The 24,914-nt window shown below is 47.3% G+C and overlaps 1 protein-coding gene across 3 annotated transcripts in view; it reads left to right on the top strand.

Annotated features, from left to right (window-relative positions):
* The window catches only part of Tln2 (talin 2), a 426,737-nt gene that overhangs the window by 353,396 nt on the left and 48,427 nt on the right, over positions 1-24,914 (top strand). For all 3 annotated transcript variants that reach the window (XM_038322053.2, XM_038322054.2, XM_038322055.2), the window contains 5 exons: positions 2,763-2,933; positions 8,646-8,792; positions 13,537-13,638; positions 16,094-16,213; positions 21,739-21,885. In XM_038322053.2, coding sequence (XP_038177981.1) covers positions 2,763-2,933; positions 8,646-8,792; positions 13,537-13,638; positions 16,094-16,213; positions 21,739-21,885 — 687 coding nt within the window. The remainder of the gene's footprint in view (positions 1-2,762; positions 2,934-8,645; positions 8,793-13,536; positions 13,639-16,093; positions 16,214-21,738; positions 21,886-24,914) is intronic.

The raw sequence follows: 24,914 nt of genomic DNA, 5'->3' as shown, positions 1-24,914 counted from the left end.
GTGCTGCGATAAAAAGCCCTGACCAAAAGCAACCTGGGGAAGTAAGGGTTTTTTTGACTTCAAGTTCCAGATGGATAGCGTCTGTCAGGGCAGCGAAGGCTCCTGACAGCCGGAATGTAAGGCCAGCCTGGCAGTCCAGGAGCAGGGAGATCATGTTTTATTAGCACACAAGAAGCAGACAGAAAGAACAGAAAGTGGGGCCAGGCCATGAAACCCCAAAGCCAGCCCCAGTGTCTCACTTCCTATAGCAAGACTCCGTCTTCAGAGTGCCACCAACATAGGAACCTGTTCCTCATTCAAATCACCACAGTGCCCTGTTACCTTTAGTGATGAACCCAGTGTCATTTCTGGGAAGGGACAAGTCCAGTGCCAGTGTACAGGGTTGCCTGTGCTTGCTCAGGTTGGGACCTCCAGATGTGGAAGAGATCTCCACATCTGGACAAAGCAAGCAGCAGGGAGCCAGATCCACCTGCCTGCCTGCAGACTTCCCGCCTGGTCTTCATGGGGCTCTAAGATGCACTCAGAGAGGTTTGGGGATGCGTCTCAGGTAAATTCTTGCTACCTGAGCATGAGAACCAGAGTTCAGATCCCCAGCACCCACATAGCTAGAGTCAGTAGTACACACCTGTAATACAACCCAGAGGAGGCAGAGAAAGGCAGGTCTCTGGCTCACAGGCCAGCCATTGTACCCAGACCTGCAAGCTCCAAGTTCAGTGAGAGATCCTGCCTCAAAAATTAAGATCAATGGGCAGATGGCTCGGTGAAGAAGAGTGCTCACTGTGCAAACATGAAGACCTGAGTTTGAATCTCTAGCACCCTTGTAAAAAGCTAAACAATGCTCTATGTTCCTTTAGCCCCAGTGTGGTGGAGCAGACAGGCAGCTCCTGTGAGCTTGCCTAGCCAAAATGGTGATCTGTAGATTCAGTGAGAAACCCTATCTCAAGGGAATAAGGCAGAGACTGGTTAAGGAAGACACTAGACATCTTCTGGGCTTTCACATGTGGACATGGTCATACGGACCCAATCACACACATGCACACACACCTCACACACAAATAAAACAAAGGGGAGAGCAATTAAGGAAAAATATTAGATATCAGTCTCTGGCCTCCATGTGTACCCACATATATGTGTGCAGACAGACACAAAAGTGCGTAAAGGCATGGTAGGTCATCTGCAGCCACATTCACATGTCTCTGTAAGATAACCTGATGAGAGTAACAGAGCCAAGTATTCTTACTGCTGGCCAGGAGTCCCGTCTCGCTGTTAGCAGCAATGACTATTGTTTTTTTGGACACTGCTACTCACACTTGGGCTTGTCCTTGTAATGCCCCAACCCTTGCCTTCTTTGGGGCCCAGTGTCTGCTTGTGTGAAGTGCTCTCTCTCTGCCTATATACCACAACACAGTGGGGAAGAAAGCCTTGATGGAGCCACAGGCTAAAGATTTACATAGGAATACCCTCAATGGGAATCTTAGCAATAGTCACCGACTGCACAAAATGAGCACTTAGACTAGCCATCGGTGCTGGTTTGTCTCATTAGAGTGGGAATATATGGAGCCAAATATGAAAAATACGGTCCTTTAGCTGCTAAATAGAGGGGTGTCGCTCTATCACCCTCAGACTTCGAACATGTCACCAAACAGGAAACAGATACCACGCGATGAACTTCTCAGGTCTGAGTGCAGCAGAACGAGAATGCAAATTAAAGCGTGGAAGGTGGCAGTGAGGAGAGGGTAGCAGCCTAGAGCCAAGCTGTGAAGTGAGCCCAGCCCCCACCCAGCTGCAGAGCTGCAGCGTACAGCCCACACTTGTGCCTCAGCTGCTCTTCATCTGGATCTGCCTCTTCCAACTGGGGGGAATCGACTAAGGAATTGGATGGGAAACATTTAACAAGTGCACAAGGGATGCACCTCATAAATATGTGTGACATGTGGTTCTAGGGGACCCAAATGTATAGCATGCATACATATAAAAGATATTGCAAGTATGTAGCATGGTCTGCAAGGAAGTCTGTCCTAGGGCAGTAGGTAGCTGTCTTAATTAGTTTTGCTTTTGTTCTTTTGGTTGTAGAGTTTTTTTGGTTTGGTTTGGTTTGGTTTGGTGGTTTGGTTTGGTTTGGTTAGGTTTGGTTTGGTTTGGTTTGGTTTGGTTTGAGCACTGGTGATATACCCAGGATCCCTCACACATTAGTAATCTACCACTGAGCTACATTCCCAGCCCCTTGACAAGGTTTTTTTTTTTTTTTATTTTCTCAGGTTGACCCAAACCAAGCAGTTAGACAGTGGTGAAATCATTTTGCTTTTATTCCATTGCTGAGGTTTGGTCCAGTACTTGGTGGCGATGCCAGCTGGACTGCCTACTGAAAAGCCCCACAGATTCTCTTCATCTCACCCCACCTCACCACCGTCTCCCTCTCTATTCTCGTTCCCTTTTGAATCTGTGAGATGTCTTTTATTCTTAACAGTGTTTCCTTATAAAACTGACAATTTCTAAAACAGGGTCTAAGTCTGGTGTCTACCTCTAAATCCCAGAATGGGCTTCTTACCATATATGGAGAGGAGAGGGAAAATTCCTCAAAGGAAGAAAACCCAAGCAATAGATTGTTAAATAGCGGGTATTTTTGAAGGCAAACTGTAGCCAAATTGCCTTTCTCTATGAGTCATCTCATCCTTGCTCCAAATCCCCTTCTTACCCAGGGATCCTCTCCAAAAGGAGACCTAAACTTATATGATGCATCTGGAATTTTTCTTTCTTGAAAGGTGACACAGCTGGCAAGCTACTTCGAGCCCTTGATCTTAGCTGCAGTTGGTGTCGCCTCCAAGATGCTGGACCATCAACAACAGATGACAGTGCTGGACCAGACCAAGACACTCGCAGAGTCTGCCCTGCAGATGCTGTATGCAGCCAAAGAAGGTGGAGGAAACCCCAAGGTATGGTTCTGGGATCCCACATCCCTCTCGTGTTATCTCCTTCCTTGAAAAATATCTCCGAGTTGATTTTCTAGTCTAAAGGAGAAAGAACCCAGTGGCTTTCCAAACAGATATAGCTAAGGGTTACAAGTCCTCTTTCCTTGGTAGGATACCTAGGCAAGTATCTGCAGGGCAGGAGAGCGCATGGTATGCTCTTTGTAGGAATGAAGGTGGTGTACACTTACTGGTACCCACTAGGTGTTGACGCCTAACTTCCATGAAGGAACACCATTTGCTTTCAGTGAAGATGGTGTCTTCTTCCTATAGGATGCTGATTTAGTTTATATACTTATTTTTGCAGGGTGGGAGGGCCTCACATATGCTAGGCAAACATGCTTACCACTGAGCTAACTCCCCACCCCAAGAGATGCTAATTTATTATAACAGTGCCCACCACCACCCTGTCAGTTTGTGAGAGGGACATTTCTTCAGTGAGGTGCTTTTAAGAGCCAGGCATGGCAGGAGTCTGTCATGGATGACTGACCTTGTGTCACATTTGGCTTAGAATTTAAGAAGTGGCAATAGGGCCTGAAGAGTGTCTTAGAAGAGCACTTGCTGTCCTTGCAGAGGGCCTGGCTTCCGTTCCCAGCATCCCCGTTACATCTCACGACCCTCGTAACTCAGTGCCTTCTTCCAGCCTGCACATACATGGTGTACGTGCATATACCCAGACACACACATATCCAAATAAAAAAACAGCAACTTAGCATCAGCATGACCATCTATAGAATTGCAAAAAAGTGGAGTGTCTTCAGAAAATTGTAAGTAGTCTGGTTGATGTAGAACGCATAAATGAGGAACACAGCTGGACAAGTTGGATCAAGATGTGCTGATGCATCTCAGCTTCTTTGCTAAGGAGTAAGACCTTTCTGTAGTCGTGGGATCTGGTGGGGGCCGTTAAACAGGGATATGGCACCGTCTGTTCTAGTTTAGTTCTGATCCAAAGCAACTTACAGGAGCAAAGAGCTTATTCGGTTTACCCTGCCAGGTCAGCCCATCACTGAGGGAAGGCAGGAAGGAGCTCAAGGCAGGAAGCTGGAAGAATCAGGAAATGTGGAGGAATGCTTTCTCCAGCTTGCTTATTCCAGGACTTGTGCTCAGCTAGCTTTCTTACACACCCGGGATCACTGACTAAAGATGGTCCATCCACATTGGACTAGGCCCTCAGTTAAGAAAATCCCTCACAGACACACCCTCCAACCAATCTGGTAATGATAGTTCCTCAGCTGAGATTTTTGAACTGATTCTAGGCTATGACAAGTTGACAGCTAAATACTAAGACAGACCCATATGTTATTTTATTACTTATAATACATGTCTGTCTGTCTATCTCTATTTATCTCTCTTTCTCTGTCTTTTAGAAACAGGGAATATAACCTACACTGACCTGAATGGCTTGATAACCCAGATTGGCCTCAAATTTGTGAGCCTCCCTCCTAAGCCTCCTAAGGGCTGAGGTAACAGACTTCACCTGTCACCCCCAAAACAGGCATCAAGTCTGCTCCCTTAGACCCTTTGCTAAGAGGCCAAAGCCACATAATTAATTATTTTAGATGTTATTATTTGGGGGAATATTTATTAAGCTTTATTTACTATTGGTTTGGTATTGTTTTATCTCATTCGTAGAAGAAATAAAGTTTAAATGTTGTTAAATATAGTAGCAGGATGGCTCCACTGGTAAAGGTAACTGCCACCATGCCTGCTGACCTGAGTTCGAGTCCCAGGAACCACATGGTTGAAGGAGAAAACCAACTCCCTCAGTTGTCTTTTGACCTCCACACATGCACTGTGGCATGCAGGGTCCCATATACATGTATACACACTCACATACACACACACATGTGTACACTAAATAAATGTAAAAATTTATTTTAAATAAACATATAATAATAAAATGCTGTTAAATAGTCAAGAGTAGTTGATTTGGCAAACACCCCAGGGACTGGGTTGGACATAAAGGTTTTCAGATCCCAGTGCCGCCTCTTGCTAGCAAGTTCTTCATTTCTTGTCTCCCCTACTATGCAGTAAGGTTAATGATGAGTACCTCCCGATGTTGCTAATAGAATCTGAACGAGAGTGGTGTTTAAAAAACAAGAATGTGAGGGGTAGCTCAGGTGGTAGAGCACTAGCCCAGCATCCACTGAGCCCTGGACTCCATACCCAGCGTAAACTGGCAGTGATAACACACACGTATAATCCCAGTTCTTGGGAGGAGGAGGCAGAGGATCAAAAGTCCAAGGTCAGTCGTCTTCAGCTGCACAGGGCATTTGAGGCCATCATGGGCTGACACTCCATGCCCATCAGACCAGTAATCAAACAAGACGCCACCAAGGCACATGTGTGTGGCCCCTTGAGCATCTTCCACATCACCCCTCCCCTCCCCCATTCCCTTCTATAGAACTCCCTTCAAGCTGCCCTGCCGTGTGCAAGCCTCATCTAACTCTCTGGAGAGCGCTAATTATCTGCTGTCCTGCCCCGCCCCCAGAGTTCTGAGTTCCTGTACTGCTGTAGTCTCCTCTCGCTTCCCATGCTGCTCTGATGTCTTTGCCTGCTGTCCTGAGCTTTGTAGTGCAAGTCCTGTCCGGAAGGAAAGGCTCCTTGGAAGCCGTCCTCAGACACGTGTCCAAGAAAGAACAGATGTGATTTTTTTCGTGTGTGAGGAGCAGTATTAAGGAATTGCTCCAGACCCTAAAATAATGACTGCATTGTTGGCCTGCTCACTTCGCTTCCTAGAGGGCTGCTCTTGTCCAAGCGTGTTTTCATTGAGATCCTGCTACGTCTTTGGATGTCTAAAGCTCGTGTGCTCAGCCAGCCCACAGTGTATGGACTGGGGCCAGGCCATTTAAAGAAGATGGAACTTGCCCCTGAGCTTTGGAGCAGAAGGCCATGGTGAGGAAGTCATGCCTAGGGATGTCATAGAGGAAGAGAGCTCAGAGCTGACAGTCTAGAAATTTGTAAAACTTAAATATGAAGAGTGGGGTCTGAGGACATGGCTTGGTTGCTAGAGTGCTTGCCATACACGAGTGAAGACCTTAGTTCACATCCTTAGCACCTCCCTACAAAACTGGGCAGAGCAGTATACACAGATGATCTCAGCCCTGGAGATCAGAGACTCACTGACCGGCCAGTCTAGCCAGATAGTCAACTTCAGGTTCAATGAGAAACTCTGTCTCAAAATAAGGTGGAGAATGACTGAGGATGACACCTAAGGTCAACCACGGATCTCTACACTTGTGTGCAAATGTACACATGCACCTATACATGTGAGCATACAGAGAGAGAGAGGGAGAGAGAGAGAGAGAGAGAGAGAGAGAGAGAGAGAGAGAGAGAGAGAGAGAATATGAAGAATGAAGGAAAACAAACCTTCTAGAGACTTTATCAGCTCATCTCTAGGGCAAACGGTCAGGTATTTTGTTTCTGAGCTATCTAGGAGCAAAAGATGTTTACCGAGAGGTTCAAAGATCATCCTGTGATTCACTGATGCTTTCCCTGAATTATGTTCTCATGTCCAGACTTGTTACGTCAGACCCTGGCTGTATTCTCTTTTATGGCATTCTCTATGCCTGCCCCCAAGCTGCTTATGCTGACAAACTAGGTTTGGCACCCACCCTCAGTGGGCCAATTGAAGAGACAATGAATAGTGAAAATTAATTTATTATTATAGCCACATTGGGAAGAAGAGCAAATAAGGGGTCCAGTAACTAACTCCCAAGTCCCAAGTGTAGGTTTAAACAGAGGGTAAGAGGTGTGTACAGCTAAGCAGTCCAGATCACGGTGTGGTCCCACCATCATCATTGTCTGGGCTCCAGTCTCTCCAGCAAGGTGGTTGACTAGTTGTCAAACTGTGAAACCGCTACCTAGGAGACAGCTTTCCTCTCTGACTGGCACCAGACCTAGCCTGTCCCTTCTCCCAGCCTGAAGCTCCTGAGAGACTCCAGTGTCTTGGGGGAGCATTGTCGGTAGTCTGCCAGACAGAGGGAGGGCACGAGCATCTCTCCAGTTCCACTCGTGTTAAGAATTTGTGCTCCTGAGACCTGTGAAGGGCGTGGGTGGAAGCAGGCCTCTGATTGGCAATTGCTCTCCCCTCTCCTAAAACATGTGCTGAGCTCTGATGTGGTTGTGTAGAGTTGTGGCCGTAGGGTTCTTGTTGCACTGAGACAGTGGAAAGTATTCCTGCTGTCTGACCTCGTATAGTGAGATTCTGTTAGAAGCTTTCTCCAGAGAGTTCTGCGCAGGAATACACCTTTAGGACTTGTAGCGGGATAAAACTATGAAGTCAGCTAGCAAACTAAATCATGAGCTTACTCAGTTCCATCCCAAAGGCAGAATTCTGTGTGTCCTGAAGGTTGTCCCAAGGATAGCTGTGAGAAGCATGTTTGACATCTTATCAGATGCCATATTTAAGGAGGAGTTCTTGTTTCCCAGGGTCCATGGCTCATACTGCCACTTCAGCGAGCTCTTTGATTTAACAAAAAGAAAAGAAAAGAAAAAAAGCAAGGAGTTCCCCTCTTCTGTGCCCCACTGGCTTCTCTTCCTTCGTATCCACCAAAGTAAAGATGCAGTATCTTGTGCCTTTGGGGAGCTCACCCCTGCACTGGGCCAGGATAAGCACAGATGTTGCCCAGGCAGATCTAGTACTTGAGGACAGTGCAGTTGTGATGTTTAGTCACTGGCATTAGGTCACATTGCACAGGGTTAGAGCAGAGTTCCCTGCTAGCCTGCCCTTCTTCTGCATGAGGTGTCTGCACCAGTGTGACTAGTCAGACTTCCTACAGTTCTCCGCATCTCACTGAAAAGAAAGCCAAGCTCTGCCATGTAGCTAGTTAGCGGCCGAGCCAGAACTAGACGTAGGTTTACCGTACCCATCGCTTAGCTCTTTCATCTTCCTGCCAGGTGAGGTGTCTGCTAGGGAGCCCTGCACCAGTTCTGTTTCCATTCACTAGTTCATGTTAAGCCCGTTTCCACCCTTGACATTGGCAAGTCTCCAGGATGCTGTTTGAGGAACATAATGGTGACTTGGGTTTTACCCACAGTGCATCAGCCCTTGGAAGACTGCTCATCTAGTCTGCCAGTGTTGCATAATATAACTTACCATATAGTTCTAAAGCCTAGTAGGCTCTCTGCAGATTTATTTCTTTTATATGCACCTACATTTCTATAATCAGCTTATTTATTGAAAGAGAATGATAGTGTGTTGGGCAATGTTGAAGAGAAGTATGTTTGTTATGAGAACATTTTTTCTTTGTATGATGGATTTTTTTAATTAAATGTGTCGATTTGTGTATGTAGGAGCCTGTGGCATTCTCTACCACTTTGAATATAGCAGCATATAAAGCTAGTCCTGACAGTTTAGTGTTGCATAAAAAGGGATTACTTTTGATTCTGCAAGTAAATGGATGAAATCAGGGAAAGAAAAAACATTTCAGATGCATTACATGTTTGTTTTTCTGCGGTGTGGCTCTCCCAGGGCTTGTAAGGTCTCACTATACTGCTCAAGTTAGCCTTAAACATGAGGGCCTCCTGCCTTGGCCTCCTGTGTGCTGGGATCACAGACATGCACCGCCATGCCAACCCTATCTTCTGACTTTTTAGGGTTATTTTTAGCATGTCAAGTGATTCTTAAGAGTGAGCAATGTTTTGTGCTGCTGAAGACATTTTTAACTCTCTTCCCAGGCACAGCACACCCACGATGCCATCACGGAGGCTGCACAGCTGATGAAGGAAGCTGTGGATGACATTATGGTGACACTGAACGAAGCTGCCAGCGAGGTGGGGCTGGTGGGAGGCATGGTGGATGCCATCGCAGAGGCCATGAGCAAGGTAGGTGTAAGCTAGCTCCTAGTACCCTTCAACCACATCCCCGTCTCTCTCACATTCCGTCCCTACATGCTCTTCTCTGGGAAACTGATTGTCAGTCAAGGCTGAGACCAGCAAACCTTCTTTTCCCAATGGCTGTAGCTAATGAGCAGGTGGCCAGTCATATATCCAACATATTATTCTTAATTCATTACTAATTCATCAGCTTTGTAAGCCACTGTGCAGTTCTTTCCAGGTTATATGTGCTAATAGACATTGTGAAAGTAATGTTGGTTTCTCTTGTTTGTAAAATAGAAATAATTAATTACGCCTTGTGTCCTCATCATAGGCCTGTGATGGGGAGCAAACTCCAAGAGGAGTTAGAAAGTGATTTCTGAGTGTTAGCCCTTGGAATGGCAATGTTGGAATTAGGGAACATTTTAGAATGCAGGATCTTGGACTCTACCCCTGACTTGCTCTATTACAGTCTCAATTAAGTGGAGTCTAGGAATCTCTAATGGGACTTTCAAATATCTTATGCTTTCGGTATCTACTTAAATGCATAAGCCATTAAATTGTATGAAAGGCCTTGGTGAGCTCTCAGAGACAACAGTCATAGACATGAGTCATTTTCTCACTGGGCAACTAATCAGTTGACAGTGCTTCAGACTGAAGACGGTTTCAACTCCAGGGTTTCTACTTTTCCTGCCAGGATTCTGTCTCTAGTCGTGTCCTTTTGATATTGTTGGGGTAAATAGTTGTTCATTAATTTTCAGCCTGTGGTAGCTGACCATAGTGTTAGACATTGTCTGTGCAGGGGAATGCCTGCTGTTGGGTCGTGAATACATCTGTATAGTATTACAGGATAATATGCAGTCTTAAACTGCTGATTTAGAGATTAGTTGTCCCTGTCTCCATAGGGAGTGACTCCATGGAATGGTCATTAGAGAAACGCTCCTCAACCTTCTGTCATCGTCTTCACACTAGTGAAGTAGCAAGCCTGGATCAGACCCTGCGTCCTTTACAAGACCTGATGCTCTACTTTCTCAGTCTCTTCAGTGTTCACTCTGCCCTGCTTTTGCTTCAAATCTGGATGGTTTAGCAGATAATACATAAATTTCCCGTCCTCATCAAGGCCATGGGGCAAGGCTCAAGAGGGTTTGTTTGAGTTTCAGAGGAGCAGAACAGCAGAACTTTGGAAACAAACCTCATGTCCACCAGGGATGTTAGCTAATGGAGTCCATAGTCCCTTAGTAGCAGTTAAAAGGCAAACGGTTCCTCCTTTTCTTTTTCTCAGTATGAATGTAAAAATAGGGAAATGCCCTGTGAATGCCCAGAAGTGAAAGTCGGGCCCTGAGGTCTTTGGTAACCCAGGAGCCTCACTGACTGGGCGATAGCATCTCTGGTATCACTGGCCACCTGCCCTCTTCAGAAATAAGCCTGGTGTTTTCTGATAGGGACAGGAACTGCTGGCGACGGGGCCACACACGAAAGGTTTCCCTCTCCTTTCTATAAAATATGAAGTGGGATTTCATGGCTCTTCACAAACCCCTACTGTGTTAGTTACAATGGCATTGAAAAGGTGCTTGGAAAACAATGTAAGAAGCCGGGCGGTGGCGGCGCACTGTTGAGTTCCAGCACTCGGGAGGCAGAGGCAGGCGGGTCTCTGAGTTCGAGGCCAGCCTGGTCTACAGAGTGAGTTCCAGGACAGCCAGGCGACACAGAGAGACCTTGTCTCAAGAAAAATAAAAAATGAAAATAAAAGAAGCAGCAGCAATGTAAGTGCGAACGGTCTACTTTGGCTTACAGTTTTGAGGAGGTGCAGTCCAGCCTGGTGGGGAAGGCTATGGCGGGCGTGTGAGGCAGCTGCTCGCCTGCCTCTGCCGTGAGCGCTGACACTCGGCTCACTCTCTCCCTTTTATTTCTTCTAGGACCCAGCCCACAGAATGGCCCACATTCAAGCTGTGTCTTCTCAGCTCAGTTAGCTCAGTCTAGAAACTTCCATGCAGACACTCTCAGGTTCTTTCTAGTAGGTGACTCTACTGTCAAGTTGACTATCTGTGTTAACCATCATAGTTAACCCTCTTGACCTAACTTCACCCTCCCCTCATTCTCCATGTCTTCTGCCTGTCATGGGGCCTTTGAGTGAAGTGATGTTTTAGGCCTCAACCCACATATCCATGAGCAGCTGGCATCATGGACCTGAGCTTCACTAATTTGCTTGAAACAGTGCAGCAGTGGGGTAACCAAAGTTAATTCTAACTTGGATGCCATTTTTGACACTTATGAGCTTCTGCCATGGAGGTGACCTAGATTCTGTCTGTGTTTAAATACCAGCTATTTAAGAACTGATGAGTTAATACGAAGTCCTGTGCTGTCTGTAGGCAAAGCCACAGAAGCTCTTTCTTGGTTTCCCCAGCCAGTGAGGTTGGAGGGATTCCATGGGGCCTTTCCTATTTGTTTGTTGGTTTTTGAGACAGGGTTTTTCTGTGTAGCTCTGACTGTCCTGAAACTCGCTCTGTAGACCAGGCTGGCCTCAAACTCACAGAATTTCACCTGCCTCTGCCTTGCGAGTGCTGGGATTAAAGGTATGCACCACCACCACCTGGCTCCATGGGATCTTATATGTCTTTTCTTTCTCTGGTTTTGTTTCCTCCACACTTTTGATGCCAAGTATGTAAATAACAGGAACAAAATACAAATCTAGATCTTATATCACTGATATTTCATAAAAGGTCACAATCTAAAAAGGTACAAAGGCTAGATTCCTAGCATATAAAAGAGAGTCCCTTCAACTAAATAAGTTTGAGATCCCCAAACACTTGTTCTTGCCTTTCTCATCGCCTTCCAGGAGCTAACTTTTCACTATGTGGGGAGTGGCTACCATTGCCTAAGAATTTTTTTTCTTAAGGATACCTTATTTTATTGCTTGAAATCAGTCATTTTTAGTTCTTTCAAGACAAGACACCTTCCTCTCCATCTCCCAGCTCATCCTTCTGATGAGAAGACACATGAGGTAAAGCAACTTGCAGCTAGTCCTGACCACCTGAGTTCCAACAGTAAGAAAAATTAAAAATAAAAATAAAAGAAGCAGCAGCAATATAAGAGTGAATGATCTACTTTGGCTTACACTTGGCTTCTTTTTTTATTTTGTTTTGTTTTGTATTTTGAGACAGGGTCTCTCTGTGTAACAGCCCTGGCTGTCCTAGAACTAACTCTTGCAGGCCAGGCTGGCCTCAAACTCACAAAGATCCACCTGTCTATGGGACCAAAGGCGTACACCATCACCACCTGGCAAGGACTGCCTTCTGCAAGGCCTCTACATGGCTGCCTGGGCTAGAACACAAGTACACAAAATAAATAAGCAAATGTTAAAAATAAAAAAATCATTTTATTCATTCAGCCCTCAAGTATTCATCAGCTTATCGACTTGGTCTTTTTAAAGAAATAGACCCAAGCCGGGTGTGGTGTGTCTGTACCTTTAATCCTGCACTTGGGAGGCAGAAGCAGGTTTGCCTACGTATTTTGACTTCTCTTTATTCTCAGCACTCTTTCTTGTTCAAAGTTAGCCCATGTCTCAGTTGAAGGAGCCTGACAGACTGCAGACATTTAAAAAGATGCCTAGTCAGTTCTTGCTGAATGAATGAGCTCCCAGCTTGATCCTCGCCTGGTCCATAGGTCCGTGCAATGGTGGAGGTACCTGGCACCATCTGTCTGCCTAGGAGAGAAACCTTGACAGGTTCCGCTATGGTTCATGCTGATAGTTTCATGAAAGCAGCTTTTTGGGATGCACAATATGCACGGTGATGCATTTCTGCCTCATGGCTAGTTCGTGCCTGCTTATAACATGTAGCCCTTATTAAGACACTGCCTGGCAACTCCTCAGTTGGCCACTCAGCACATGCCCTGCTTTTTGACTCTAAGCCATGTTGACAAAGAGCTGCCAAAAAGATTTTCTTAGTTGCCTACCCAGGGCCCATGGTGATGTCAAGACGCTCCATCCAACAGATCTAAGCCCCACTCCCACCGCTCTCTGTGCCCCCTTCCCATTAGCAGTGCTGTCTTTACAATAGTTTGTCACCCTGTGTTGATTTCCATGCCCTTTGCTGCTTCCCTCGGACATCATTTGGGTGCTATTCAACGTCATGATCTTGAAGGGTTGATAATGAAGTGGGTAGCCTTTTTCTTCATTGCGGTCTCTGACTTTTCCTCCCCTTCCTTCTCCCTCTTCATAGTCATCCTTTCTCCCTTTTCCTGTCTTTTTCCTAGTTGCTGGCGCACTTAGAGGCAGGCAAGCAACAGATTGTTCTTAGCTGCTCCAATTCTTTCTCTTGTTGACTTGGGTCATCACAGGGCATCCCCCGGCACAGATATTGGTGGGCTGAAGTACTGTCTTGGAAGTCCTTGGTGATGTTGATTCTGCCTCCTCTCCCACCTCATCTTCCACCCCTCTGTATTCCCCTGGAAGTATCATCAGACTCATTCGGATCGCCATGTGCTTTATGTGGGCAGCCTCCTCCTTATGTGGAAGACTTAGCTAAATCATAATTCCTCTGAAATACTTCCACTTCTGTAAGATAGAACTGGGACCCCATCTTGCCTGTGTCCCCTGGATGCCTTACTTGTACCTCCACTGCAGTTCTGATTGGAGAAGTTGGGGTTGAGTTTGGACCAAAAAAACCCTGAGGGGCTCTCTATTTTTCCTAAGTGTCTAATTCCACGGTTGGCCAGGCTTCTTATGACTCCTGGGCTCTTCTCTTCTCCACAGCTGGATGAAGGCACACCTCCAGAACCAAAGGGAACATTCGTTGACTACCAAACGACTGTGGTTAAATACTCCAAAGCGATTGCTGTCACAGCTCAGGAAATGGTAAGAAAAGGAGATGCCCTGCCCACTGTGTGTTATCCTTCTGTCCACCACCATCTGAGTCATCAGATGGGATCTGTGCTGGAGCGAGTGTCCAACCGGTGATTCCAGTTCCTCCTTGTCCGCCAGCTCCTACCCCCTCTCTTGGTCCCTCTGGCTGCCTGTGGTATACCTCAGCAAGAAGGAATTAAAGTTGACAGACAATTGAGCATGAGGACAGGGAACAGAGGCAGGAGAGAACATTCAAGAAGGCATGAAATGAGGAAGAAGATAGCAATAAGAAGGGAAGAGTCTTATTCGTCTCTGAAAGTACTCAGGGTATTTAATAGATTTCAATTCTCATGTAAGAGAAGATATTTGGGAACAAAACAGTAAAAGGGCGAAGCTGTCTGACAAAATCATATCATAACACTTGGGCAAATTTGTCTTTTAGGCGAAATCGATGTGGTTTATTTTTTCTTAATTCCTGACAGCAGACACTGTGCCGCTTTTGAAAGTAGTTTTTCTTTCACTGAAACAATGCAAAACGCTGTTCCACATGAATCCTTGTAATCAGCCCTGAAAAGCAGCGTGCGCTCTCTTGACTTTATAGAGTTCCACGAAGGATGACAAATGAGATCTTCAGAGAGCTAATACCCAGAAAATGTTCCTCTCCACATGGAGTCCCAAATGCTATAGATTAGAGAAGATTGCCACATAAGCCTGCACTGGGAATTGGAGTGGCCCAGCTGGGGGGCCGAGGCATGGCTCTCACTGGCTCTGTTATATAATTGTGTGTCCACTAGAGGTTGAGCTTGGCTCACGAAGGCCTCCCTGCCTGCTCTGCTCATGTATGGGAACTCTGTACCAGGCCTGCTTTTTAAATGAATGTGGCCTGGGGGAGGAGGAAGGAGTCACAGGTGCCTCTTAGTGTCCTGGCAAGCTGGAGCTACACCATGACTGTCCTTTCAGAAGGGGAGGACGGGACGGAGCAAAGGCCCCTTAATGTCCAGCGTGGCAATGGGAGGAGGCACTTTTGAGTGGCTTCATAAGGTTTTTAGAGAGTCTTTTGGGCCAGGCTTTGAGCCAGGCTGTCTCGTGCCTTGGCCTCCAGGAGATAGCTATCCTGAGGTAGCTAGCCTGGCACTTTAGGTTGGAGCTAGGCACTCCTCACCTGGTAGGTAAAGAATCTCTGTGTTCCTGTTGACAGGGCACAGATGGTGCCGCTCAAGCTACAACTTCATTCTCTTGGGATCCAGGTTATATACTTTGGAGCCCACTGTTCCAAAGGGCTGTAACATTGGGTCTTAAAACATAAGTATTCCCACCTCAGTAGATATAGAGTCATTTAAAGAGGCCCTTTAAAAGCCCTTTAAGCTGGTCATGGTAGCACATGCTTGTAATTCCAGTCCACAGTAGGTAAAAGCAGGGGATTAGGAGTTCAAGGCCATCCTTATCTATATACTGAGTTCGAGGACAACTTGAGCTACAGGAGACCTTGTCTCAAAAACAAATGGAACAGCTCTTTAAAGTCAAGGGCATGAAGAGTGTCGCCAACCAGGTGGCCATCAGGTAAAGATGCTTGTAACCCAGCCTGACGGCCTTCCTTCAGTCCCTGGAACCCGCACAGAGGAAGGAACCAACTCCTGTAAGATGTTCTCTGACCTCCACACGTGCATTGTGGTACATACAACACACACACACACATACACACACACGCGCACGCACACACGCACGCGCACACACACACACCATACCACACCACAAAACTACAAATAAACATAAAAGAGTTTAAAGCAAATGAGAAAAGAGATAAGGCAAGAGTCAAATCCCTAGAAAAGAGACAAAGAATGTCTTTAGACAAACTGCAAAAACAGACTGGATAGATAACATTAAACTTTGGCATGCTATTCTGAGGTGTGGGGAGACTGGGTTTGTGGACCACCACGTTTCTGGTAGCACCTTCTGATGCTTTGTACGAATTCGCCCCAAGACTTCTTTCCCTGATGTTGGCTTCTCCACTGAGTCTCATTCATGGCTTTGTGGCAGTGCTGTCTTCAGATCCTCTCTTGCCCAGATCCCCATAGAAGCCTGGATCAGGGTACACCCTTCACAAGGCTTATTCCCCTAAGTTCCTTGTGGGAATTCCTCCGGTGATCCCAAAAGAACAAGCTCCCTGAGATCGGCCCCTGAGGCCCCGGTTCCGTGCTGCGCGGCCTGCGTGCTGAGCATGTGCCCCATCTGGCCTGTGCTGCAGGATAGTCCCAGCTCTGGCCTGTCTTGTGCAATGTAGCATGGGCTTTGCTTGAATTGCCCTCCCTTGTGCCCAGCCCTCATGCAAGGCCTGACCCTCCACCTTCCCCAGGGGCTAAAAGTGAATGAAACCCTTTGGCTTCCCCAGGGTATTAACACATGGTTCTGATGCTTCTCTTTGTGTATGTGTGTATGTATTTGTGTCTTGCTTGTTTTCTTTTTCCAGATGACTAAGTCGGTTACTAACCCGGAGGAGTTGGGAGGCCTGGCTTCACAAATGACCAGTGACTATGGGCACCTGGCTCTCCAGGGCCAGATGGCAGCAGCCACCGCCGAACCAGAGGAGGTCTGCCACCTTAAGACCCCTATCTTAAGAAGCAAACGCATGGCCCCCATTCCTGGGGATGGAAGAGGGGAGGACCCTGTAGCCTAGTTCTGTAAGACCCCGTCACAACAGCCAGGAGCAGGTTTCATTTCCCCTACTGTGAAACTGATGCCCCAGCTTCAGTCAGTCGCTGAGGCCAAGTGTTAGGGCACCCTGGAGAGTGGGCCCTCAGATAGAAGGGTTCTCTTTATAATGTTCTGCCAGGTTCCTTGCAGCTGCCCATCACCTACTTAAAATTCCCAAAGCTGGGGCTGCCCTTCCTGCTTCCTGCCCACCCCCTAGCACATCCCACCAATCATGTTTATGTTTTCCAAAGTTTCCTCCAAATATTAGATCCACATGTGGGATTTCATATCCCCTCTCTTGAGTAATCTGCTTACATGATGCAGAGCCCGTCCTGGCTTTCTAAAAATTGGCGTAGATCCCACCCACCATGACACCTCCATTGTGCTCCTCAGGATCCACCCGTTTTCCTTATCCCTTTCCATAGAGGCTAGAGTAGACATGGCCTCAGCAAGTCTATACTCAGAGCCTTTGACTAGGAAGTGTGGCCACACCAGGGAGCAATCATCTCTGGAAACTATGAGAAATAGAGTGGTCTCCTGGGACAGGGCAGCAGAGCTGGGGACCCAGAGGGCCTGGTGGCAGCTGTGTTAGTGCGAGCACCCGGAAGGATATCTAGGGCCCAAGAGAGTATTGGCTCCTTAGAGAAAGTTCAGTCTGGGAGACAGCATGATGGAACTACAGGAACACAGGAAGATACAGGTAACGCATTCTGTGAAAAGCAAGCCGTTTATGAATGTACATCCTGTTCAGTGTTCTCCTAAGCGTTTGGGGCTGTGGAAGCTATAGGTTTTGTAACTGGTCTGCTCATTTTCCTGAAATGACAGGCTCTGCTTCCACCTACCCAGTGCTGCTGATTCCGCTGGGAATAGTCAGGACCAAGCGTGTCTAACAAAGGCTTCTCGAAACAATCATCACAACACAGACCCAAAACACATCCTCTTCTAACATGTCAAAACAATGCATGTGAACAGGCGTAGCATATATATGTACTGAGGTACATATATATTCAGCATGAAGTTTCTTTGGTTTCTAACCATGCCCCTGTCTTCAGATTGTGGAGCAATCAGTTAAACTTCTGCATGAATAATTGCATTTGTAATAATTATGTTACGTCACCAAGAAAAATACCAGATCTTGATTTCTTTTACACAGCTCCCCTCCTTCTCTTCATCTCCTCCCTCCTTATCCTCCTCCTCCTCATTTTTTAATAGTCTCCCTGTTTTAGTCAGACTAGACTATAATTCTAGTCTGTAATTTATCTAGACATATAATTCATTTGATCAACGTGTAATTTTGGATTTCATAAACAAGTAGGAGAGGGCTTGTGTTGCAGTCAGGAAACCCTAGTACAAAGGAAAGAAGTGTTTGGCTTTGAGAGGGGATTAAAAACACAGACCATGATTGCCAGGGAGGTTTGGACCCCTCGCCATGGAAAGCTTTGCACATGGGGTCCACCCTCATCTGTCTGGGTTTGGAACATTGGCCTGTCCTTTCCGTAATGGAGTTCTCATGAGCTGCCCGCCCCAGTGTGGGAAGCGAGCAGAGCCCTGCAGCAACACAGATTCGACGATAGCACAGAGGCCGCAGGGGAAGTATCTATCGCTCAACCACTCAACACTTCACCTTGATGGGTACTGGACTTTAACCTCTGACATTGTTAGTAAGGTTTGCTGTTTCCAATGGGGCATCTTGAGATGCATTTTACAGTCCAGGCACAAGAGCAGTATGAGCCACAGCCAGAAATGGCAGCGAGAATATAAGATTACCAGTGGCTTGTGCAGGAACGTTCTCTGTGTGCATTTGCCAGACAGATGCTTGAGGGAAAACTGAGAAGGTTAGGAGGTCCCTGAAGCAATGTAGGTTTTTTTTTAAAAGCATACCAAAATTGTGGAAGTTATTTGTCTACCCGAGAGGGCCCCATATCCCAGCTTGTGAAAATATTTACATCTAGGGCAAGCGGGAAGCCTTTCCTGCAGAGCCTGTGGTGTGCTCTGCCGAGTCCAAATTCTGGTCTTTTCCACAATGTGACAATTACAGGAAAAGCTGGCCCTCTGTCCTTGAACATCAAACAGGATCTTTCTCTGTTTATTTTTCCATAGAAAACTTACAACTTTGTTAATAGCACTGTGGAAAGTCTTCAGAAAAGTGAAAACCCCTCTGGCAACTTCGCAACTTAAGATTAGTTCCTCTCTGAATACAGAGAACAGAGAGGGCCGGGAGATGGCTCAGTTCTCTACAGACACGAGGACTTGAGCTCGTGGCCTCTCCATGTACATGCATGGGGACATGCACCAGCATTCACACACCCAGAGGGGGTGGGCTGAAGTGGGGAGAAGAGAAGGAAGGATGGAGAAAGGGAGGGAGAGACTGAGATCCTAGGAGCTATGGCTCCTAAATGTGAGTCCTGGGGAAAAGGTTTAGTGACTGCAGCTCTGTCTTTCTGGAAAATGACATCACCGCTTTGTAAGCAGGGAGAGGATCTGTAAAGTGGCTGGAAAACATCCCAGGTGGGATGGGTGGATGGATACTCTAGGTTTTTGTTGTTTTGGTTTTTTGATTTCTGCCCCCAAACTTGCTGTCTGATGGAGAGAAAGTGATGCCTGATTCTGTTGTCCATACTATTTGTTTTTCCTGTTCCGTTTCCTAAGTTGATCCAAGTTCTGATGTCACCCTTGTCTGATTCCCGTGAGGTCCCCCAGGAAAGCAATCGTGGACCCAGTTGCTTTTAACATCTGTGAAAAGTCATCTCATTTTGTTTTGTCTTGAGCAGAAAAGGGAAAACGATCCGGTCCGTTTTTCATAGACAACTCTTCCCCCACCCCATTGTAATCGGATCTAAAACTCTACCAAGGCCTGAGCATTTTTTTTAATTTCCTTTAAGGCACAAAAGCAGATGGTTTTCCCCACAATATTTTTCTTTGAGCAAGAAGGGAACTTGGGGCTCAAGTAATGCTCTCCTAAAGTTTGTAGCCGGTTTGAAGCCCCAAGTTGTGCGTCTGAGCAGCATTCCTTTGTAATAAACACTGGTCGTACATTCAATCCTGTGGGTCTTGCAAAGTTGGGCCAGACTTTTTGAGAAATTTAATGTTGCTTTGGGAACTGGGCAATTCTTAGTGCTTATCAGTGGAAACCCAATCTTGAAAGTGTGTTCCCTTTCTAGGAAGCTCCTTCAACCGTAAAACCTTCCAGTGAAATTGCCAGTAGACTCTTAACTCTGTGGTCCTCTTGTGTTTATCACCGTGACGTGGAACACAGGGAGAGTGATGAGTGCCGAGCCCAGGTGCTACGGCCTTCAACAGAGTCTGCAAGACAAAGGTCGTTTGTTCTTCATTTCAGAGATAATCAAACCAACGTTCAGAGAGGCTAACAAAATTCTGATTCTATTAAAACCACTCTTAAAAACTTAAATTAGAGGGGTTTCTTATTTTGTTTCATTTTCTAATTCCCTGGATGTTGCTTCCACTGTGTCCTTCTACCCTGGTGTCACCAGCAGCCCCCTGTCGTTTGGGGATCTATGATCATCTTTGGTGTAAGAGCTCCCACCTTTAATTTACTGCCGACCCTTGGATATCCTTGTTAGACTTTGTGGAAGCCTTTAAGGACCAAGTTAAGTTTGAAACTAATGTCTCAGCCCCTGCCTTTGCCTTGATGTCGTGTGTAAGCCTTCAGCATCTCTTGAAAATAGATGTCTGATTGTCTCAGCACTTGGGCAGCTGAAGCAGGGGCACCAAGAGCTCCTGGACAGCCCAAGCCACACAGCATGGCTCTGTCTCAAACAATGAATGTTTGAATTGTATCCTTGCTGTACGTAAATATCTTTCCCCCTCAGTGGTATGTCGTTTGCTGCACCAGTCCAGACATGTACAGACTGGCATGCTGTAGACTCCCAGGCTAACTTTCCTATTGAGCATCCCACAGAGAGGGTCAACAGGACAGCCTAGCTGTGGAGAGCCTGTCCCAGGGCACATAAGAAGACACCTGGAAAGCAGATGCTCACCCTTGGGCATCTAGTGAACTTTCTGCTAAGTGGCTTTCAGAGTCCTGTGGCCTTTTTCCTCCCAGCAGTGGGCATTTCTACAGTAGGAAAGCAGACATATGCAGTCCTTCCACTCTCCAGAGTCACTCTGCCCTAAACTTTGCCTGCTGAGATACACGCAGGAGATAGAGTCCGCTGGCTGGAATCTCCCCAGAACTATTTACAGTATCTGGGCCCTTTTTTGGCAAACAGTCTTAATGCTAGAAGGAAAAGCCCCCGGCTTGTAGCTATTGTCGATTCTTGGCGGTAACACTGACTCACGCTTCAAGTGTTTGCTCTTCTTCTTAGTTGCTTACCTGGCTGGCCTGGAAGGCAGTTCATTTGTGGCTGTATTTATCCAGCTCAAAGTGAAAACTGACGCAGAACAGAACCAGAGGAATGCATGCTTTTGGAAGGCGGAGGGGGAACTTAGAACGGCTTAAAGGAGACAGCTAGCAGCCTAGCTATAGTGAAGTTATTTGGCTTCTCTTAGCAAACTCTACCCCTTCTAATCACGCAGCCCAATATCCTTAATCAACTGCATGCCCCAGGGGCTTTAGCTCTGTTGATAGATTGCTAGCCTAACATGTATGAGGCCCTGGGTTCCACCACCACCCCGCAGAGACTGGATTTGCTATAGTACATGTCTATAGTCCTAGCACTTGAGAGGTGGAGGCAGGAGGATCAGGAGGTCAAACTTATTCTCAGTTACAGTCAGTTCGAGGCCAACCTGGACTATGTGAGATCCTGTCTTAATTTTTTTTTTAATCAAGTAAATTAATGAAATAGGGGACGCATGTCTGCCGAGCCTTTAGAACTGAAAAGGGAAAGTCAACCCCGGCTCAGGAGACTGGAAGCCTGGGCTCCATGGGATTGCGCTCACCATGAATACACCAGGAAGGGGTGTTCTGTTTGGTAAATATACCGGTTTTATGAAAATCTGAGCACTTTAAGTTATGCGAAAGATGTACTTCGAATTCATGAAATGGAACGGATAGAAGAGGCCTTGGTGTACTGTAGGAACTCAGTAAACGCTTGTTGGATGGGTAATAACAATAACCGTCCCACAGAGCTCAGTCTGGGGAACATCTACTCCTCGGGTATAGTCTCTCAGGTCGCTTGACCCAGATGAGCCAGACCAGGAAAAGATGAACACACACCGGGAAGGCATTATACTATCCCGGGGAGCTACAGCCTTGCTTAATGGAGGCTGTGGGCATTTTTACAGTCATTTTACAGGAAGGTAAATCAACTAAATTCCCTACCTCACCAGACAGGGGTTCCAGATAGAATGGAATTTTCCTAGCTGGGCTCCCAGAAGGCACAAGAGAAATTTTCCACCTAGGGCAGGCTTGGATGGCAGGGTCCCTCACACTCCTTCCCCCTTCTGGCTTTGCCTCTGTAGATCGGATTCCAGATTCGCACACGTGTGCAGGACCTGGGTCATGGCTGTATCTTCCTGGTGCAGAAGGCAGGGGCCCTCCAAGTGTGCCCCACAGACAGCTATACCAAGAGGGAGCTGATCGAGTGCGCCCGTTCCGTCACTGAGAAGGTAAGGGGTCCCCTGTGGGTAAGATGGATATAGTCATGGGGCTGAGCATTGACAGTGTGACCAGCTCTGGTGGAGACTGAAACCAGAGTTAATCCAGCTAAGGTGGCTCTTTCCTTCACCACCCAGATCTTCCCCAGTGAGGGTGCTGTCACAGGACCTGAGAAATTCCGAGCAAAACAGAGGCAGCCCTGGGAAAGTCAGGGACTCCCTCCAGTCAGGCCCTACCAAAATCAGCATCCAGAGCCAGCCAGGGGAAGGCTGATATCACCGCCCACCCTGTAGCGGCTGATCCCCTGTCTCAGAGTTTCTGAGTGCTAGAGCTGGGACAGAGAAACTAAGAGCTGGGTAGAGTGATGCAGCCGAAACCCCAAAGAGCCAGCCTGGGCTATATAGTGAGCCCCGGTCTCCAACGGCAAAGCAAACGAAGCATGAACCAGAGTGGTCTCCTTGACAAACAAAAGACTGAGATCCACTTGGTGTGTGACCTCTCCACTTACATACCGTGATGCAGAGTGGTCCCAGTGATTTTAGACAGTCACCTGATGGACCACGGAGGAAGAAAAACCTGCCCTGGGCTTCTGAGCCTCGGGGCTGCTGTTGGGGAAGGTGGTCAGGAGCGTGGGCAGCAAGGCTTGAAGAGCCTATCGGTTACAGCGCGTTCCCAAGCCTCCATCTACTCATCCATAAAACGAGCACGCAAACGTGGAATCCCTGACTCGCAGCGTCAAGGTGTGTAATCGTATCTGGTGCCGTGCCAGGTATGGAGTTAAACACTGAACAAAATAGCCCCCTCCTCTGAAATTCTGTTCTCCCATGGCACTTCCCTAGCCGACAAGGCCCGCATTAGATCCTCTCTTCATACCCAGTGGCTCTTTATCCTTCCCGGGTCTGCTAGCTTCTGGCTTTGTTTCTGGATCAGAGTCCTGCTCGGCAGCTGTGGCAGCTGCGAGTAGTCAGGCTGGAGCATCCGTGCTCCGCAGTTCTCGTCACATCTGTGTGCATAGAGCGCCGCATTATTCCGAGACTTGGCGACAAGGCCGGAGGGCCGGGCAGAGGAAGTGCTCAATGGGAAACGGCTAACAGAGGCTGCTCTGTCAGCCAGTTCTGGGCCAGGCCGAGCCTCTAGCTGGCAACTTCCCCCAGCCCGCAGGACTGGCCAGCTATTGGACTCTACAGTTAGAATTAAATCTCTCAGCTGGAGGAAGACACCTTCCCTCACTTCAAAGACTGCCCATTTCCCCAGGCACCCAAGCTGCGTGCAGAATCCTCCTGAGCCGGTCTTGGTCTTGCTGCCTCCCACAACAGAGTGGCCTGACTTGGGACACGTGTAGAAGGACAGAGGTGGGGAGGTGGCCAGTTCCTAGCATTCGTTGCTGTGACAAAAAGCACCAAAGGGAGAAAAGGGTTCATTTTAGGTCACAGATTACAATCCATCTGTGGGGGAATCCCAGCACCCAGAACTTCGGAAAATTAGTCCTGTCACAGCCAAGAGCAAAGAGAAATGATTGCCTGTGTGCTTTGTGTTCAGCTAGCTTTCTCTACTCTGATGCAGTTCAGTGCCCAAAACCAGGGGATGGTACCACCCACAGTAGGCTCACCTCAGTTAACCCAGTTAAGGCAAAATTCACGGCTAGAGAGTTGGCTCAGTGGTCAAGAACACCAGTTACTGCTCCAGAGGACCTGGGCTTGATTCCCAGCTCCCAGGCAGTAGCTCACAGCTATCTGTAACTCCAATCCTGGGGCTTACAACATCCTCTTCTGGCCTCTTTGGGCACAAATAAATAAAATTTAAAAGGCAGAAAGAAATTCCTCATAGCGGGCCCATGGGCCAACCTGATCTTAAGACAGTCCCACATTGAGACTTCCTAGGTGAGTCTAGGTGTGGCAAATTGGCAGTTAAAAACAGTTTCTTCTAGGAGAAGAAACTGTTCTCTGTGGACTTGTCTTGGAGAAAATGGTCCCTGTGTCCATTCTGCCAAATTAAACCCGCAAGTCTCCTTAGTCCTGAGGGGTACAAGAAAGAACATCCCAAACTCAACGCCTCTTATTTATGCTTTGACTCCCGCTTGCTCGTCATGCTTCAAGAAGCGTATTTCCCATATACTCTCAACACTGATGAGGCAGGACTTATCAGCTAACTACTCCAGCAGAATCTGTCAGCTTTCAATGAGAGATCCTGTCCCACTCTGTCTCTCCCACCCTACCACCACCACCTGGGAGTAGAAAAAAAATGGCAGTTTGGTGAGCAACTGAAGAAGACACCTAGGATTTGACCTCTGCCCTCACCCCCACTTCTCCCTCACCCACACATGGCGTATACATACATGTTTTTACAAAGCATTTATGTGCATCAGTATGGTCAAGGCTAGCAGATGTGTACAGGCAGAGGTTAAAGAGCCTTCAGCTGCTGTGTGACGAACTGTTTCTGATCTATAGGACAATGGCTGTCCTGAGGACAGGAATAGTGTACTCAGACTCCTTGGGCAGAACTGCCTGTCTGAAAGAGAACAGAGAGCCATCTAGCGGAACCTGGAGCTGAATCTCACAGGGTGAGCGCATCAGCGCTGGGGGAAGAGAGCAGGACAGAGTGCTTGCTCTGAGCGGCAAGGCAGGTGTGTGGGGACCTTAGTAGCTGGCCGACTTGACAGATGGTGGACAGGTGGACACATGGTTTGATGGTGAGCATGTGGGGCAATCAGGCTGCGGTTGTAGGAAGTGTCTCTAGGAACAGGAAGGGGTGCAGGTAGAAGCTGGCACCCAGGGTTTCTAATATGGAGTGTGCTAGGGCGAAGCTGTTAGCCAACTTGCTGGACCCTCGGGTCACTGCATTGCTACTTAGTGGTGGACGGTGACATGCTGGAACTCCACTGGGATCCACTCTGGAAAGTGACCTGTCCTGCATGGTCAGATGAATGATGAGTACTGACGGTGGTTGTTCCTTCCAGACCTAATTGGAGGGTGGAAACTGCCACCCACATCTCAGGAGCCTAAACCTGATCCCTCAGTACGGTGTCAGAAGCATTGTAGTG

Source organism: Arvicola amphibius, chromosome 3 (assembly GCF_903992535.2).
Source record: "Arvicola amphibius chromosome 3, mArvAmp1.2, whole genome shotgun sequence".
NCBI classification, from domain to species: domain Eukaryota; kingdom Metazoa; phylum Chordata; class Mammalia; order Rodentia; family Cricetidae; genus Arvicola; species Arvicola amphibius.
This window is presented reverse-complemented; position numbering and strand designations above follow the sequence as displayed.